This window comes from Aythya fuligula, chromosome 4 (assembly GCF_009819795.1).
Source record: "Aythya fuligula isolate bAytFul2 chromosome 4, bAytFul2.pri, whole genome shotgun sequence".
In the NCBI taxonomy this organism is placed as follows: Eukaryota; Metazoa; Chordata; class Aves; order Anseriformes; family Anatidae; genus Aythya; species Aythya fuligula.
Window position 1 is genome coordinate 46,639,027 of NC_045562.1, and position 18,091 is coordinate 46,657,117.

At 44.4% G+C, this 18,091-nt stretch overlaps 1 protein-coding gene across 2 annotated transcripts in view; it reads right to left on the reverse strand.

Moving 5' to 3' along the window:
• Positions 1–16,898, reverse strand: part of BMP2K (BMP2 inducible kinase) — a 64,123-nt gene extending 47,225 nt beyond the window's left edge. For both annotated transcript variants that reach the window (XM_032186519.1, XM_032186518.1), the window contains exon 1: positions 16,673–16,898. In XM_032186519.1, coding sequence (XP_032042410.1) covers positions 16,673–16,868 — 196 coding nt within the window. In that variant the 5' untranslated portion in view covers positions 16,869–16,898. The remainder of the gene's footprint in view (positions 1–16,672) is intronic.
• Between the last annotated feature and the right edge of the window lie 1,193 nt (positions 16,899–18,091).

Genomic DNA, 18,091 nt, shown 5'->3' on the forward strand with positions numbered 1-18,091 from the left:
CTGCGGGGGCTGCATGGCCACCAACTGAAGTCACCTGCGCACGCCCGCTTGCTGAAAGCACTGTCAAGGGGCCTACCTGGTGAATACAGCCAGTAGCAAATGACACTCTTCCTATGCACGTATTTGCATATATAAGTATTTATATACACACATTTGTGTATGTATATGTGCATATATATTCCTAGGAAAACATGTTCCACAAGTCTCAGTCAAAAGCACAAGGCTCTGAGATGCAGCTCCAGCTGGAAGAGCACTTGATGGATGTTGCCTGCAAGCTCAAGAGCTCAACACTCCCAAAATCAAGAGCTCAAATTGCTCCCTCCACTTAAAACAATCCTTTTCTTCTACACACATTTTGGAGTTCAATATTTCTCCACTTCGCATGGACACTACATTCAAAGGGACATTCTCTTGTTCCTTTTTCCACTGCCCACACAAATTCCCTCTGTGCAATACCCTCTGAGTATCACGGGTAGTTTCCACAAGAAGCGCTGCTTTCTTCAAACCACCATCTGTTCTTCGGGCAGCACTGCAAAAATAGCAGCTGTGCATTACCAAGCAGGATGCCTGGGACAACCCCACAGGACATTCCCATGCACCCCGCTACCAGCAGACCCACTGTGCATACCTCGCCCCGAACTGCAGTGTTAGCCCTGCCTCTGAGCTGGCACTCCCAGGTTTCATTTCTCTCACCACCAACTACACTCCAACTGGGCAAAGGGCTTTGAGTTGAGCAGCCAACAGGGTACACCTGAAGCTACGATAGCATCCTAAGAAAGATGAAAAGAGCTCTGCTGAAGTTTTCTGCTAAAAGCTTTCTTATTCTCTAATACCTATGCACCAAATAAGTCTAGGTGCTAACCCCAGAAAAATAACTTCTGGTGTTCTTACTGGAAACGGAAAAGCAGATGAAATGACAAAGCGAAGCAAGCATGCCAAATGTACAAAGAACTTCTACTTTTTACACCTTTTAAAAAATAAAGAGATGAACTGATATGAGCCGTCATAACCAAAACCCACAGATGCTCATGCTTCAAACAGGTACTAGGACTTGTTTGTTTGTTTGTTTTCCTAATCACCAAGCAGCAGTAAAGCCTTATGCCCAGCAAAGTTCTCATACTCACAGACTTCGACATCTCATTTATACTTTCTCTTAATGGCAAGGATCATAAAGGCTTGTTACCATGCAAAAAAATTAACTCTATGCAAATTTAAATGCTACACAACAAGCTATAGCAAAATGCCCAGAAGTCACAAAAGATCCCCTCAGTGCACACCAAAGAATAAGAAAGAAAGCAAAAAGGGTGGAATGCAGAGGAACATCAACAAGACTGGTCCCAGATAGGGATATTTTTCTTCTTTTAAATCCCAAGAAACGTTCCTATGGCACTGACCTGAGCAATTTTTTTCTCGTGTTGCTGACATTACTACTCAGTTAAGCATCGAAAAGCCGTAACAGTAATTTTTAGCCACCACCACTGCCTTCACTCCTGGTGTGTAAGGACAATGAAGGATGTCTGAATCAGTTGAATCAACTGAAAACAAACTACAACTGTGTGGGCAAAGTTTTCTCAAATTTGGAAATCCTACCCTTTTTAAAACCTCCACTTTCTTCCCCTTCCATTAAGCAACATCATTCTCTCAAGAAGAAATCATTTAAGCAAAACGAGTCTAAGGCAAGTGTATGTTTGCATGAGAAAGAAACTAAGACACTGTTAATTGGCCTTTTAATAAGCAAGCCTCCTCAGAGCCCAGTAGATGTCATTTTTCTGGCTGCACCTGGCAGCGTGACGTCTTCATGAGAATGTCCAGGAGAGCAACTTGGAACGAGTCCTCTCCTACACAAAGACTTCCTCCAGACATCTATTCCACCAACCTAGTACTAACTGTATTAAAATGTGTTTAGTTTGATGAGGTGACAAGGACTTCAGATTATTCTTTTTCTGTTTTGAACAAACCTGCTCTAGTTAGCTCAAGTCCCACAGCTCTCTGCTGGATTGTCAACTATGCCTGCTGCAGACAACTTCCCAATTTAAGCACTAACGTTCAAGTTCTAGATTTAAGCACATTTTATCTGACAGCTGGCTGACTGAGATACTCCAGCTTTGATCTAGCCTACAGCAAAGGGAACAAAGCTCAGCACTCCGCATTAAAGATGATCATGCTGCTCATCTGAAACGCTTCTCAGAGTATCCAGGTGACTTGCTATCTATCCAGTCGACTGCTTTAATGAGGACACTGTTTCTGTGCTGTCATCTGACTGCCTCAGCTATTTTTCTAGAGGGGATAAAAAAAAAAAAAAGAAACAGTTACCTAACATAGAAGATTTTGTAAATTATTTTAATTGAACACAGTTACCAAAACAGAAGTACTTACATTTCCTATAATACTCTGTCAAGTTTAAGAAAAATGTAACCACAGAAAATAACTCGCTAAACTGAAGTTCCAAAAAAAAAAAAAAAAAAAGGCAAGCACATGATTCATCACGCAAGTAACACACCACCTTGTTCACCCGAGACAAAACATATTTCTTTGGGCAAACCCCCTGCCCACTCTACTTCTTACTCTCATTACAAGAAATGCAAAAAAATCTCTCTATGCTTCAACTATGAATTAGTCACAAGCACTCTGCTCCTTTCATAATACCATTATCACCTCCTCTTCCTATTCGCTGAAGGAAAATGAATACATTTATGCCTGTATTTAACAGATCCTCATATTTAAGACAACAAATGCTTGCTCTTCTGTTAGTAAAGAAGAGTTCTGTTAGTAAAGAAGAGAGCACAGAACATGACAAGACCACCAACAGTGCAGTTAATTGCTTGTGAAGATATAAATGTTAACCTCTTTTCAGCTACAGATTCTGAAATCACACTGAAATAAAAACAGCTTGACAGTGTTAAATGGCTCCATTATCTATACCAAGAGAAACTGAAAGTAGGAAATAAGAGTAAGATTTGGCAACAAGTCATGACCCATTGAGTTTCATTCATTTCAAAAGTCGGCCTTTACAGCTCTTGGGCTACTTTCAATATTATTTTCTTATCAAAACCAAAAGTAAGCTAAACATAACAAAGGTAGAAGTACTGTAGGGGTCATAGATTTGTGTAGTTTTTTTTCCCCTTCTTACAAAAGATCAGGAGCTTTCCTCTCACAGAAATAATGCAAGTTTTTATGCTTAAATAGACAAATCCAGTCTGCTCCCAGCACGCATGGGGACCAGGAAAAACCTCAGCACAATGCAGAGATAACTGAGAAGGCTCAGCTATTTTATGCAGTTTTGTATACTAAGAAAGTACAAAGGTTTATTTATAGGCACATCACTAAAAAACAAGCCCATTTTCAGTTTGGTATCTTTTAGTTCAGTGTTCATAGGACCAGCTTCCATCCAGGGAACAAGGCTATCTTCAAATGATGCAAGGATCTTCGTGTCATTTTTACTTTTGAGATGCAGTAAAGCAACCACTCCATTTAGTCTTCTCAAACACTTTCCTACTTTGCAAATGCACTTTTTGCACATCCCGATACGCTTAAATAAGCGAATAACCCCTTTACAGATCAGGTTAGCATTTTAAAGCAAGTTTGCACAAGCCTACAAAGTTTTGTCAAGTACTGCTGTTGAATTTCTCATCCACAGTGCACTGCATTACTCATAATTGCATCTTCTATCAGGTTTGCATTTTTAGAATCTCCCCAACTGGTGTAAACCAGCTCTGGAATAAAAAATATAGAAGTTCAAGCAACACAATCCAAGTTTCTGAAGCCAAGAAACACTTGTCACCAGTGACAGCCATTTGCAGGAGCAAGGTTTTTCTTCAAGATATAAAACCTGGTGTCATCGATGCTTCCCTTTCCAAGCAGTAAGCTTAAAGAACAAATATAAACCCACACAACAGAACACTATTAAATAACCTGAACTGTGTTTTATTTGTTCAAGGTCAAGACTGTTGACTAAACATTTATATAAGGGATTATGCTAACTGTGTAATCTAGGCCATTAGAATTAATTCAATTCCCTTTCACGGTGCCAGTAAACCTCAAGTCGCTCGAACCTCAGCAGCCTAGACATATCCTGTTACTCAAGATGTAACCAAGGTGATGCCTTTGGGCAGGATGTGCTTCCTGTCCAACTACTCACAACAAGGCATCAGAAGGTCTCCAAGACATTGATTAAATAATAATCTATAACTAGCAACTGCTACCACTATAAAAATGTCTTGGAACAGCACCTGTCTCCCTGCCTCCTCCCCACACAGAAAGTGTTTCCCCCATTGCTCCTGACTTGGTTGGCTCACTGAATTCAGCTCCATCTCTCGTTACTCTAAACTGGAGGCTGAGCGAGTCTGAAAAGCAGGACGAAGATATCTGTGAATATAGAGTTGACAGGAAAATGAAATTACTCATTCTACAACACTGCGGCTATGATCAATAGAACCCATGAATTACATTCATTTTACAGATTGATTTCAAGTGTCATTTGCTAAGCTTTTTTAATGCACAGAAGTGTTGGTTTAAATTGATTTGAATTCCAAAATAATAAACAAGCATTTGAGTAAACTACAGATAGCAAATGCTTAAATTAGTGGGTACGGATACATTACGTATCTAGTGCATAACCACCCTCACTCTTTGGGAACTAAGTTCTGTTTCCATACCTCATGTTTTAACACCTAATTAAAAACCCTTCTCCAACAAGCTCATGTTCAGTCCGTAGCTCGTCTTTCCTTTTTCCTTGAAACCACTACTTCAACTGTGATTTTAACATGCAAGCGGAAAAAAACAGGGCAGAGTAAGTCAGAGAACGGACCTGTAACCACACGTGAGCAGCTCACCCCCTGAACACCACAGAGCTATCGTGCCACAGAAATGAGGCGAAGCACGAGGCGCAGGGCTGCAGCAGCACAGCTAGATCTGCAGCACGTGGACATGCGCCACCGCTGGCTGCAACAGAAATAAAGGAGTCACTAGGCTGTGCAGAGATCAGCTAAGCAATTCAGGATGCTACAAGCATCTCAGACTAAGGCAGATGTCATATGACTCTCTGGTTTACTATTTTTTCCTATGGTGTCATAAGTACACTAAACCAGCACAAGGAAATTCAGACCTCCTTGCTGCTAGAAGGGGTCTACATACAGCCTCGCACCCATTTTACATCTCAGTCTAACCACCACTGCACTCATTGACCGTCCTTCATCCATAAGCACAGACTAACCAGATGAAATATTAAGAACACCTGATAGAAATATTTAAATCTATCAGTATTATGGTTGCCTGTCAATAGCAGTATGCATTTCAGCTCTCAGCACACCAGGGCCGTGGACACAGACATCTTTGGATTATGAGGACAGGGGACCAACAAAGTTCCTTGACAGCACACTGCCTGGGATTTGGGATGCTTATGCCAAGAAATGCAATTCCGAGGTACTTTGGGTAATGCTTTTCCTTGTCACCTGCACAGGGCAGGCAGTTCTTCAAGCTCTATCCGGTACGTGTTATATATCTTTGAACACCCTAATTTGTGTACAAAACATCTCGTTATTGACACTGCTATCTGAAGTCTTTTACACCACTTTTATGCTTGGGGATCGTTCTGCAACAATACTTCCCAACCCCACGCCATGACATTTGATGATTTAGGAAGAGGCACTGAAACTCCCAGATAGTAGGAGCAGCTGCATCGTTTTAAACCGTCTATGCTACTATGGCTGAGTTCTGACCACCAGAGACAAAATCATCAAAAGCTTTTAACATCTCTCATTTACCTCCTGTGTTTCAAGGGACAGTCAGTCAACAGCACTAACTCTGAACAAGGCAGTTATTCATTAAACAGCCCAGCCTGGAAGCTTGCATGCTTTGGGTTAGTTCCTAAAGATGGAAACTCTACGACCAATCCACTGTCTACACCCAAACATGTCCTTCAACGTAATGTCCTCTTACAAATGCAGCTCTATAATCCAGTGTCAGTTTAACAGCACGATAAGTGAAAACAAGGGAGTAAATCAGGCTGATGGAGACAACCCGGGCACATCCGAAGAAAGCACTAAGCTTTTGGGAAGGTAATACTGCAAGTTTAAACCAAGATTCATGGACCTTCACCAAAGCAGGTGCAACGCAAGTGTTTTTGTTTTGTTGAGCTTTTGTATGGCTATTTGGGTTTTGTTTGTTGGTTTTTACAACTGCCATAATCATATAAATTCTTCTGCCTTCTGAGGTTTAATGAACCTCTGGATGTCTCATTCAGAGAAAAATTAATGATCTCCCTGCTGTGTCATGAATTCTTATGAAGCCAAGCGACAGCTCATCTAAACTGAACTGAAGGTCTCTTCTACAGACACAGACTAAGCTACTGAGCTATATGAAGACAACAGGGCTCCAGAGGATGAAATTAGATTTTATTTTTTTTTTTTCTAAGAAAGCTTGATTTTCTGCATATCATGCACAGAACAGGTCCCATGTCCGGCACAGACATGATGAAAGTCATTCACAGTTGTATTTTTCTCACACAATACAAGTTACAATCAAGTCAGGCCCCTACACAATTGCGTCACTGAGATAATTCAGTGCCTTATATTCTTTAATGATCTATTTTTTACTGTGAGACACAAAGTTCAAAACCACAACACTAAGAAATGGCCTTCTCCTGTGTTTACATCACCGCCATCCAAATGAGCACTTGGCTCTGTCCAAACTCAAATAGCACAGGCCAACCCTGTGTGCATTTAGCAGTTACATTAAGACGAGATCCAAGTTTCATCTGTCCATAGCTTGTCTCTCCAAAGAAACACACATTTAATGTAGTGTCATGCAAGTCTTTTTGTAACTATCCAAAAACTAAAGTGGTTTAGCAACTGTCTTTGTAAATAACGTCAGATGCAGTTTTTCAACCTGAAGGAATTGCAAAACCATATGAACTTGCCTTATTTATCATTGACTTCTGGAACTATTCTTTCTTATATGAAATGCAGCAAAATGCTGCAAGAATGGTTCATTAGACAAGATTCACAGACAGAAATCACAGTCCAAACAACCAGTAAAAACAACGAGAAAAGGTGAAATGAGTCAAGTACAAGAATTAAACCAAGAATCAGACCAATCCTCTAAGCACGCATCTCTTCAGGGCTTGTGTATTAAAGTTTCAAGGCAGCACATGAACAAATCCATCCATTAAAGAAAGTAATCTGCAAGTTTAGAAGGAAGACCAACATTTGTATCATTTGGAATAAAAGCTCCTGAAGTCCTAGAACATCACAGTTGCCTTCATCATTCTGTATACGGCACTCGAGGTGTATTAACGTGTTACAGAAGCAATGAGGAAGAACCCCTCACGGAGCTGGGAAGTTCCAAACCCTGCCCTCAGCTCTTGTACAGACTTGTTTTCACCCCTGGGCAAGTCTCTCCATCTTCTTTCGTTTCCCTATCTGCAGGGTGATGACTTTCCCTAAGGGGATGTGATGTTCTTCAGATCAATACCAGCTTTGACACCTCAGAAAGAGACAGACCAAAAAAAAGGACAGAAGGTTTTGACTCTCACAAGATTCTACATAATCATTTCTTCAGTGTTTTCACCATTTGCATCAGGAGTAGCAGTGTGGACAGAACAAGAATCAAGGCTAAAACAGCTAGCTTTCCAGCCATATCTAGAAGTAAAAAATAACCGACCTAGAGAACTGTGAGCAAGGGAAGCATCAGAGGAGATGAAGGGAAAGGTTCCCACCTTCGTAACCAGCAGACAAACACTCGGGAGACTGAAATCCATTCACAAGACAGTCAGGAAAGCAGATGAGGAATTCATCCTCCTTCCTTGTCAGCAGCTAGACAATGATGATGAGAAAAAACAGAACCTAGCACTTCAAGAGAACAGGGATCTCACTGCATAACGTCTTAGGCCAGAGAGGAAAATCCAGGACAAATACACATCTACTGCAGAAAAAAAAATCATGCTAGAGAGGACGCAAACTGCTGTTTAATATCACTGGGATATGGAAAACAGCCTCAGACTTCCAGCTTACGGTACTGGAAAAGGGCAAGTATTCCAAATATTTCAGGAAGCAGCTGTTCTTCTACTACATTAACAGCTTCTAAGCTAAACCCATAAAAACACCTGAGAAGAAACCTCCATTCCAAAACAGATGTCAGCATTTTCTGAGGAAAAAGACAGCATCCTAAGCAAACCAGTTAAGACGAGGTGACTGACCGGGCCTACCGTCCTGGTGAGTCCCCATTGCAAAATCTATTTTGTTTCCTGGAGCCACCTGCAATCTGACACACTTGCACTTGGTATTTTGGCAGGTGCGACGCATTCATAGTGTCAGTTAGCACTCCTCACAAACTGCAGCTCTTTCTGCTGTGGTAGCCTACTTACCTGTAGTATTATGGAGGCGGAACAGAGCTACAAGAAAATAAATATAGCCTAAGGTTAAGAAATCAAACAGTTTCAAGAACGAGGACTTAAAAACAATGCTTGTAGAATGAGAGACAAGAAATACCTAAACGATTTTATCAAACCTTGTTCCTGTCAGCCCAAAGTGTAATTAATTTAGCAGAGCACAAGACGTTCACCTGACATTATGTTTGCACACATTCACAGCTAAAACAAATAAACATCTACAGCCAGAAAGATATCAAAGTCCACACCATTAACATCTGTATATATTAAAACATGTTCACGTTCTTCATGCTAAAGGAAAGGGAGACCCACTGAACTGCTAGGCTGAGACCAAGTCCCATCTCTGGCATTTACTTGTGCTCTCCACACAGGAAAACTGTACAAATACCTCCCTATGGGTAACATTCTAGCTAATGACTGACTGTTCTCATATTACAGCGACAAAAACCTGTGACAGAAATAAACATACCCTTCCCAGAATCACTAGTTTGGGGTTAACACCCATCTGGAAACTAATTCTACTTTTATTAGCTAGCAAAGCTTTCATTTTCTATGTTGACATACAAAATACTGACATCTAAAACAAAACAAAAAAAACCCTTCAGAGAATCAACAAAAAATGCATACCCAAAATAAGATCATGCTCAGATTCTTTTAAAGCCAGGCCAAGTCTTTAATGGATAAAGCCAATGTATCTTCTATTACTGCATGCTGCTTCACTCTTTAAGGGTGTGCAGGAGATAAACAGCAAAAATCAAAACCTGCACACGCACCCCCCATTATGACTACTGCACCATTAACATGTTTTATCAAAACACATACGCCGGGTAAGAAGCAATTAGAAGGCACATGCGTTTGATCTCTCTTGTCAAAGTCTGGCAAAGGAAAGACAGCTTGAGACCGTGCATCGTATTAACACGATGCTGCTCCAAACCAAGTTGCTCTTCCTGTACGACAATCTGACTCTTGGCTGCTGTCCCAACAACTGAGCTCAGAACTACCAGATTCCAAAGGACTTGCTCAGTATTTAACTGCTTCTGGGCCCGCAGAAGTTAAACTGATAACGTCCTTCTAAAAGAAAAAGGAACAATTATTTGCCGCCAGTACAGGCATAACGCTGCATGTCCACATACAGCACAGTGCTGGAATGAGTATCCTTAAGGGATTCGAAGAGCAGTAACTTGACAACAAGAAGAGTGTTAGACCACGTGTTGGTGAATGCTGAACTGGCTCTGGGCTGCACAACAGATCCCTTTGTCAGGCTACACACATTTCTTAACCAGTTGTGCGAATTTCTGCATCTCTGTACAAGAGGCACATGACAGCTCTGGGGGGCAGACGAGCCACAGCAGGGGCTGAACACTGCAAACTCTCCTCTTCTCCTGCAAACTCTGCTCTTCTCCTGCAGTACCCAGCAAGTTCAGTCAGTACACTAGCTACCTGACAATGCGACCAAAGCTTGTTAAAGCATTACTTTGTGCACTATGTTATGTGAAACAGTATTTTTACCTGCACGTCGATGCAAGACAAGGATCACAACCAACATCCAAACTAATTCCTGGTTTGGCCTCTCTTACTACAGAGAACACAGCTACAAACTGTAAAAGGCAAAACAATGCTCTTGTTTCAGATTGTTATCTGCCTGCAGTAGGCTTGAAAAGACTGAAAAAAAAAAACCACCAAGCACTAAAGCACAGCTTCCCAATCTTTCATTAGAGATCAAAACCTCACTCAGCATCTCACCACCTGCTACACTGGAAATACGGCAGCCATGCTTGTTACTGGGACTGTGTCAGAGCTCTGTACATGTTTTTTTCTATGCTCTCAGCAAAAATTAGTCGGACCATTTCAAGTCTTCATACTGCTTTTTCCCCCCTTTATACCTTCTGAACTTAAACAAACCATTTCTGCTACTCAAATATTAGCAAAGCAGAACTGTGTTTGAGACAGAATGAGTAACAGGTATGACCTTTAAGATGATGTGTGAACATAGATTCAGTGATATTATACTCTGAAAAGTCGACGTGACCGATCCCAGCTCCAACTCCACAAGTTAGATTATGAGCTGGAAGGCTGTCTGGAAATGTATCTGAACAACTGAACTGGGTTCCTACGGAAAATAAAATAGTAGTTACTGCAAGGAGTGGCAATTCACAAGCTACACAAACACTGAGCAAATTAAGAAAACCAGTAATTACAGTTTCAGCTTGCAGCACATGAGATTGCCATGTCACACAGTCATGAGAGAAGTGACACCGCCACAGCTGCCTTCACAACACCTGCCACACAAATCATCTTCCACGCTGCAGAATCAGGATCTCAGAGTCAAGAATTTGGTCCACGCTGCTTTTAATCACTTTCAAGCACTCCAGTTAACAGATTCATTGCAAGGGCACTTCTCCTGTTTGCCTCTTCAGAAGAAACAAGAACAAACAAGCCAAATCTTCCCAAGAGTGAAGGCAGTGCTTGCTGTACATCAGGACACTTAAGAATTTACAGCAACTTCCTGAACTGCACATGCCCAACATCTTACTATAAAAACCTAAAAAATCAGGGTAAGTGAAATAGGGCTTAACAAAACAGAAGGGCGAGAAAAAAATCAAAAGGGCACATTAGAAAGTTTGTCTATTCAGATTACTAATTCAAGTGCTATTGATAATACACATAAGACAGATATACTTTAAAGACGATCCTAATTTGGGAACTAATTTTGAAGAGCTTAGAATGCCTCCTCTCTGGGCATTAGGCAATTCAAACTTCACCACCATTGCGATGCCAGTCCAATCTCAAGATTCCCCTTCTTCCTTAGACAAACTATTTGGGAAAAACAAACAAACAAACATTCCAATAAACGACATTTGCAGTAAAAAAAAAAAAAAAAAAAAAAAAAAAAAAAAAAAAGTCTTAGGACTTGGCCAGGACAATATAAAAATAAAAGACCAACTAAATAACCTATGCCATCAAGTACTTGCAAGGACCACATGTTCAGTTTTAACAGGATGGTTCAGCTTGCACGCTCATTCCTTCAGGAGTTTATCAGTAATGACTCCAGGAGATTGCAGCGTGAGAAGGATTATATAAGAAAGGAGAATGAGTTTCCAGTTTCATGGAGGGATACTTGAGCTTTTCACTCGTCCTCTCTAAATAGAGATGCCTCTTCAGAGAAATCAATGCTTTAACCATCATATTAAATAACTGAAGCAAACACTCTGTGTAATACAAACACTTACCCATTTGAGATACTTTTTCCCCAGCCTGTCTGGTCCCAGATATAATGTCACTCAGAAACACAGAAGCTCCCTGTGAGATAGCACTCACGGGCACTCCGAAAGCACAAAAATACAGCTCCACACTCACCGTTTTATCAGCCAGAAAAACAAAAAACAGAGTAACTGCTTCTCCTCTTCTTCCCACATATCGTAAGGCAAAGGAAATACAGAAAGTTACAGCAGAAGGGCGCTGATACAGCACATATAACTTCTCCTGCCCAAAGGATCAAGGCATATAAGAGCTGGAGGGCAGCCTACCGCTCTTCCCAAACACCACAATGATGCCCACCACTTCCCCACCAGCCTGGGTACCTGTGGAAGCAGCTGTACGTGCCACTGCCTACCTTCTTCTACCTCAGTCACTAATATTTCTGCTTCTAGCAGGGCTTCTAGCTTAACGAACAAGGAGAGGCTGTTCCTGCTGCTTTGGTGGAATACTTCCAAAGGGACAAATGCTTCATGCCTAAAGGGAAAACAGGCTACTGCCTGACATTAAATTGCCCCATTTCTCTGTTGGGCTAAATATATCTTAATTAAGAAATCGGAAAGAGTCCACACATGCTATTAATTGTCCTGGACAGTAGGAGAACCACCAGCCTGAAAAAGACATTGAAACTGTGGTGCTTGAAATACCAGTTCAAGACACATGAGACACTAAATGACAGTTTATGAGCTATACTACAGAAAGAGGAAAAAAAAGCTAAACAGAAGGTTTTTTGTTGTTTTTTTTCTTCCTTTTTTTTTTTCTTTTAAGAAAAATCACACATCTCATGATTGCACTAATCCATTCTAGATAAGAAATGCAATGGAAGCAGGATGGCGAGCATCTTTCTATGCCAATACAAGAGCTTTCAAACTATGCCAGCCAGCACTGTTCAGGACTACAGGTTTGGACTCTATTGCACATCACAGGTACAGCCTTGGGCACCTCTTTACCCCATGGACCCCCTTTCCCCTCCTTTTTTTTTAATTTTTATTTTTTAACACCAAAAGTAACTTTGCTTGCTTTATCTGCACTCAGTAAAACACACCAACATACTGAATTTCCACACACTTACCATGCCTTCCTTTGCCTGCTAACTCTGACGGACAAAGACAAGCTCAAACCTGAAAAAGGCTTTATTTACTCAGTGTAAGCACCTCTAAGACCTACCAAGATATCGAGACAACAACAGAACTGAACTGTAGTTTAAAAATACCTTCCAATGCCAACACTTACAGTCTCCAGGAAAATTAGTTTAATGCAGTTCAATAATAAATTTCTGTTTAAGTCAATGCAAACAGTGAAGTAGGTTTACCCTCGTGTAAAGCCACAACTTCTCCTCCTCCTTCCGTAAACTAAAAACACTTTGGCAAGTGTATGGGGTTTACACAGCAAGGTTTTGATGGTGGTGAGGGGCCACGGGGGTGCCTTCTGTGAGCAGAGCCCAGCAGCTGCCTCATGTCAGAGCAGAGCCAGCTCCAGCCGGCTCCAAAGGGGACCTGCTGCTGGCCAGAGCGACGCTGGCTGGGCCTCTGGGAGAGCAGATTGAATAAAGGGGAAAAATAAAACTGCTGTGCCACAGCAGCTGGGAGAGAGGGGTGGGAAACGCGAGAGAAGCTGCCCTGCTGACACCAAGGCCAGCGTAGAGGAGCTCCAGGCATGGAGCAGAAGTTCCCCTGAGGCCTGTGGAGAGGCCCCTGGTGGAGCAGGGGGTCTGGGGGGGGCCCGTGCTGGAGCAGTTTGCTCCTGGGGGGTGGACCCTGTGGTACGGAGCTGTGTGGGAGCAGTTCCTGAAGCAGTTCCTGTGGGCAGCCCCCCAGGCTCAGTTTGGGAGGGACCCCACGGGGAGCAGGGGCAGAGAGGGACCGTGAGGGAGCGGCGGAGAGGAACAACGACGGAGGACTGAACACAGAGCCCCCCTTCCCCTGCGCGGCTCGGGGGGAGGAGGTGGAAGACAGCGGATGGGAGAAGGTGTTTTTAGTTTGCTTTTAGTCCTCCTACTGCTAGTAACCGGCAGTAAATTACATTAATCTCCCTATGCTGAGTCTGTTTTGGCTGTGACAGTAATTGCTGAGTGATCTCCCTGTCCTTATCTCAACCCTTGAGCCCTTTCCATCGTATTTTCTTCCCTTTCCCTTTGAAGAATGGGAGTGCAAGCACAGTTGTGGCCAAGTTCGGCTGCCCAGCAGCTTATTGCTTGCTGTTACTTTCCTTTTCACTCTTCACAACATACACTATTTTGCATTTGTTTTTTAAGATGGATTTAAAAGGACATTTCATAATTTTCACGTCCAGTCTGCTGCAATTACTGAGCTAGAAAGCCTTTTTCAGTATTAGAGCTACCACAACTAACTTTAGTGTCCCCAGGACATCATCCGTAACTTCAGAGAGACAGACTTCACCATATTTGTGTCAGATTTAATTTTCCAAACTTCTGCTTCACTGCACAAACCCTCGTACAACAAAACAGATATAAAGAAGGCCTTCGCTCTGCCTGGATCCTTCGTTCTTCACAGTCCCACCGTCCCCTCGCTGCTTCTGTCTCACCCTTTGAAATGGATAGATAGCAACTCATTTCGTCCATCAAAGCTTAACCCAAATGTATTGTTTTTCCTCATCTCTGAATAACAAACCTCAGAAACAAACACCCCCATCCAACAACACACCGAGCCTCGGGTTATGAAAGATAAGAACCCATCAAAAACCAGCTTTGTTTAACACAGAAAAAACAATCTAAGAGCCTTCTAACCGCAGCACTTCAACCTTTATACCTACTTTACTACCCAAGTTTACAGCTGCTTTAGATAGTACTACGTCCATTATATATGCAAAAGCATTATGTTATAACGTGATGTAGCTTGGCCTTTAAGCACTGCAATAAAAACGATACTGTCAAAGGCTAGAGAAGTGTTTCAAGGGCAGCATCCGTATCAACACAGGAAATCTACCAAAGATTCATTAGTGCAGCCTAACAATGGATGTAGTTATGACTTGAGCCTTTTGGCATCGCTGCTGCAACTTGCTCTAGTTATAGGAAGCCTTCGGCACTTGCAAAGCCAAGACCTAGCTTTCTAAGACAATTCAGATGTAAAGTTTAGAAGGGGGGGGGGGGGAACACTTTGAACCTGACAGGCATATGCTATTAGTCCTAACAGCTAGTAAAAAAGCCTGTCTATGCCATACCACTGCTAACCGAGCCTTATCCATCTGTTTCTGAAACAGGCTAGTTGTTAAGTTGGTTACGTTCATTAACTTATTACCAGCTTCTTGTTACACGACCTAAAACTCCACTCTGAGCCTCTTAAAGTAACTTGTAAATGGTATTTCATCAGCACTGAATAACTGGAGCTACCTGGCAAGGCTAAGCAGCTCAGTAAAACTGGGTTTCAGCAGAATAAAACCAACACTTTATATGCACAGGGATTAGGAAAAAAAAAAGTCATTGCTCCCTCCCCTCAAGGCGGGGGGATTATAAAGCAGAGAATTTATAAGGAGTGTTAATTCTTAATACTAGATGTTAATATTACCCGTACAACACCACTAACAAACGAGCACTTACTATTAATTGTTACCCCATCGAGGGAAAACCAGCCTGTCAGGAAGTAATTCCTAGACACAAGGAAACTTCTCCATCCACCAGCTCTTGTGACAGGTTGGGAGCAGCAGAGCCGGACCAGAGCTTTGTCACGGGCACCTCCTCAGGAGGCGCACCCGTGCTCCACACACACACAGTTAACCTAACCCAGCCCCTCCCCGGCCACCACATGGGATGCAGCAGCTCCCTCGCTTCTGCCCTGCTTCCTTAACCTTGTCAGTAGGCCACCTGTTGTTTCGTTCTCTTCTAAAGCTTTATAGGGTCCTCCCTACTGCCAAATAGCTCTGGCGTTGGCTTTGAAGACTTTTCTCTAGATGCAACAGATTTACGCTGTCCCGACTCTTATCACTTCTAGTCCTAGTCATCTGCACTTAAGGCATCACATGAAAGCTGTAAAAAAACTTGCTATTTCTGTCTATTAAGAAAGAACGCAAATTTGCACAACACTCAACTACTTAAACACATCCTCCCCCTGCCCTCGTGCCTGTTAAGGGCTATGAATTTGTCGCTGCAATCTATAGGAATAAAAAAAATAGGAATCTACAACTCCAAACAGCGTTTCACGAGAAAAGTTTTAATGAGACAGTGAACCAAACAAAGCACTGTGCTATTTTTCTGGTTTCTGTGTGTGTGCCTCCTCAATTTGTTCAGGACCTCATTTCCTTTTTTTTTTTTTTTTTTTTCTTTTTAAGAAGCCTCTGAGCTGCAAGCAGCCCTGTGCAGAGGAAGCACTTTCTGTGAGGCTGCGGTGACTCCAAAGCAGCTCCCAGGAAGGACTCCTCTTGTCTTTTGGGGCAACCACGGCCACGGGAGGCAATGCCCTAACCTCACATTGATAAGTCAGGTGCAGAACACTGTACTTAGCCTAAGTGTTAAACACCAACTCCGCCGTACTAAAACTTTCTCAGGACGGCAGCAATAACCTACCTCCCGCCACCACATCTTCTAGTTCCAACACTCACGCTACCAGCACGCAGTTGTTAAAACCTCATCCTGGGGACACCGCCAGCACCATCCCCAGCACCCAGGGCAGCGGGGCTGCGGAGCCCAGCACCTCCCCAGCGCCTGGGACCGGCCTGGAGCCTGCTGCCCTGGGACACGAGCCGTGGTGCCAGCAGCACCTACAGCCACCGGCAGCGTGTCAGGACCCACGGCCAGGCCGGCGGCCGTGCAGGCGAGCTGGGTGGGGGGCTCAGGGGGCTGCCACCCCCCCAGACCCTGCTTGGGAGCAGCCACGAGCTGCTGGCGCTGCCAGCTGATGCCTGACCCTGCTGAAAACCTACCGGCGAGGGGTTGATTATTCACTATTGATTATTAATTCTTAATTATCATGATCATTTTGTCTCTTTCGGGGCTGCCAAACGCCCTCCACACGCTTCCACCACCCCAACCCCTAAACGGCACCCCCCGGGGTCCCGTCCCCGTGTCCCCGCCGTTACCCTCTGCCAGCAGCTCCTCGGCGGTGACCTGGTAGCGCCCCACGGCGAACACCTTCCCCAGGGCGGCCCCGCTGCCCCCTCCGCCGCCGCCCGCCGAGCCGCCGCCCGCCGCCCCGCAGCCTCCACCGCCGCCACCGCCTCCTCCCCCGCCGCCGCTGCCGCCCTCCGCCTTGGGCATGCGGGAGAACTTCTTCATGGCGAGCGGCGCCGGGAGCCCCCGGCAGGCACGGAGCGGAGCGGCCGCTGCCCGGCGGCTGCGGCAGGGGGGGGGCGGCCCCGCCCCCGCGGGGACCGGGACGGGACCGGGCGGGGAGGGAGGGAGGGGAGGGAGGTGCGCGGGGGGGGGGGGGGTCCCGCGAGCGCCGCCAGCAGCCGCCCCGCCGGTGCGCGGCGCCACCGCGCATGCGCCGGCCGCCCCTCCCTCCCCGTTCCACCCGACCCCTCCCTCCCTCCTCCGGCGGGCGGCCGGAAGTGAGGTGCGCGGCCCGCCCGCCGCGGGCACGTGCGGCGGGGAGGGGGCGGGGTGAGGGGCGTCGCGCGCTCGCCGCCTCGCGCCGGCCGTTAACGGTCGCCGCGGCGCCTGAGGTGATTGCGCTGTTTCCCCCCCCCCCCCCCCCCCGAAGAACCACGGGGGGGGGAATAAAAGCGGCTCGGAGCGCCCTGCTAAGGGCACCGCTTGGCTCACTACCCTCCCCGGGCTGTATTCTGCTGCCTGTGAGGGAGTTACGTGAGAAAAAAAGGGGGCAGAAAGGGTAAAATGCCTCTGTTGGGCTTCCACCCACAACGAGGTGCAGTGACTGACAGGAAACAGTGAAAAGGGGGATCCAGACAGGAAAAGGTGAGCTCTCAGTTTCCTGCTGTGAAATACAGGTCCTTCGACACCTTCCCTGCAGACACTGATAAGGGAAAGGTGGGAAGGTATCAGCTCAAGCAGCCTTTCACCAGTGAAGCGCTCCAAAAAGCTGTATTTTTAAAATAAAGAAACACACCAAACAGTTTAGTACCAGAAGAAGCTCCATTTTCCACAGACTGTCTCCCAGGTGTGGCAACTCAGTTGCAAAGACTGCAGAGCCACCTCAGAGCATCGTTGGCTATAAGCTGTGTTTTCACCACTATACTCCTATGTGTAACGTACAGCAGTTTAAGGCAGTATTTGTCACAGTTCCCCTAAGACCCGTACATGGGAAACACCCCACGTTTCCAAATACCTCACCACAAATTTCCAATACAAATTGAGACAGAAACCAAATTTCAAATTCTCTGAAATGCCAAACATCCCCTTCTCGTACTGAAACAGTGATTCTACTCATCCAAAATAGGAACCAAACAAGATCAAATGAGAGCAAATTAACAGTCAAATAAGAGTAATTAAAAGGGTAACTTTGTTACCAGCCTGTTTTCCTTTGGTAGTCCCCCTGG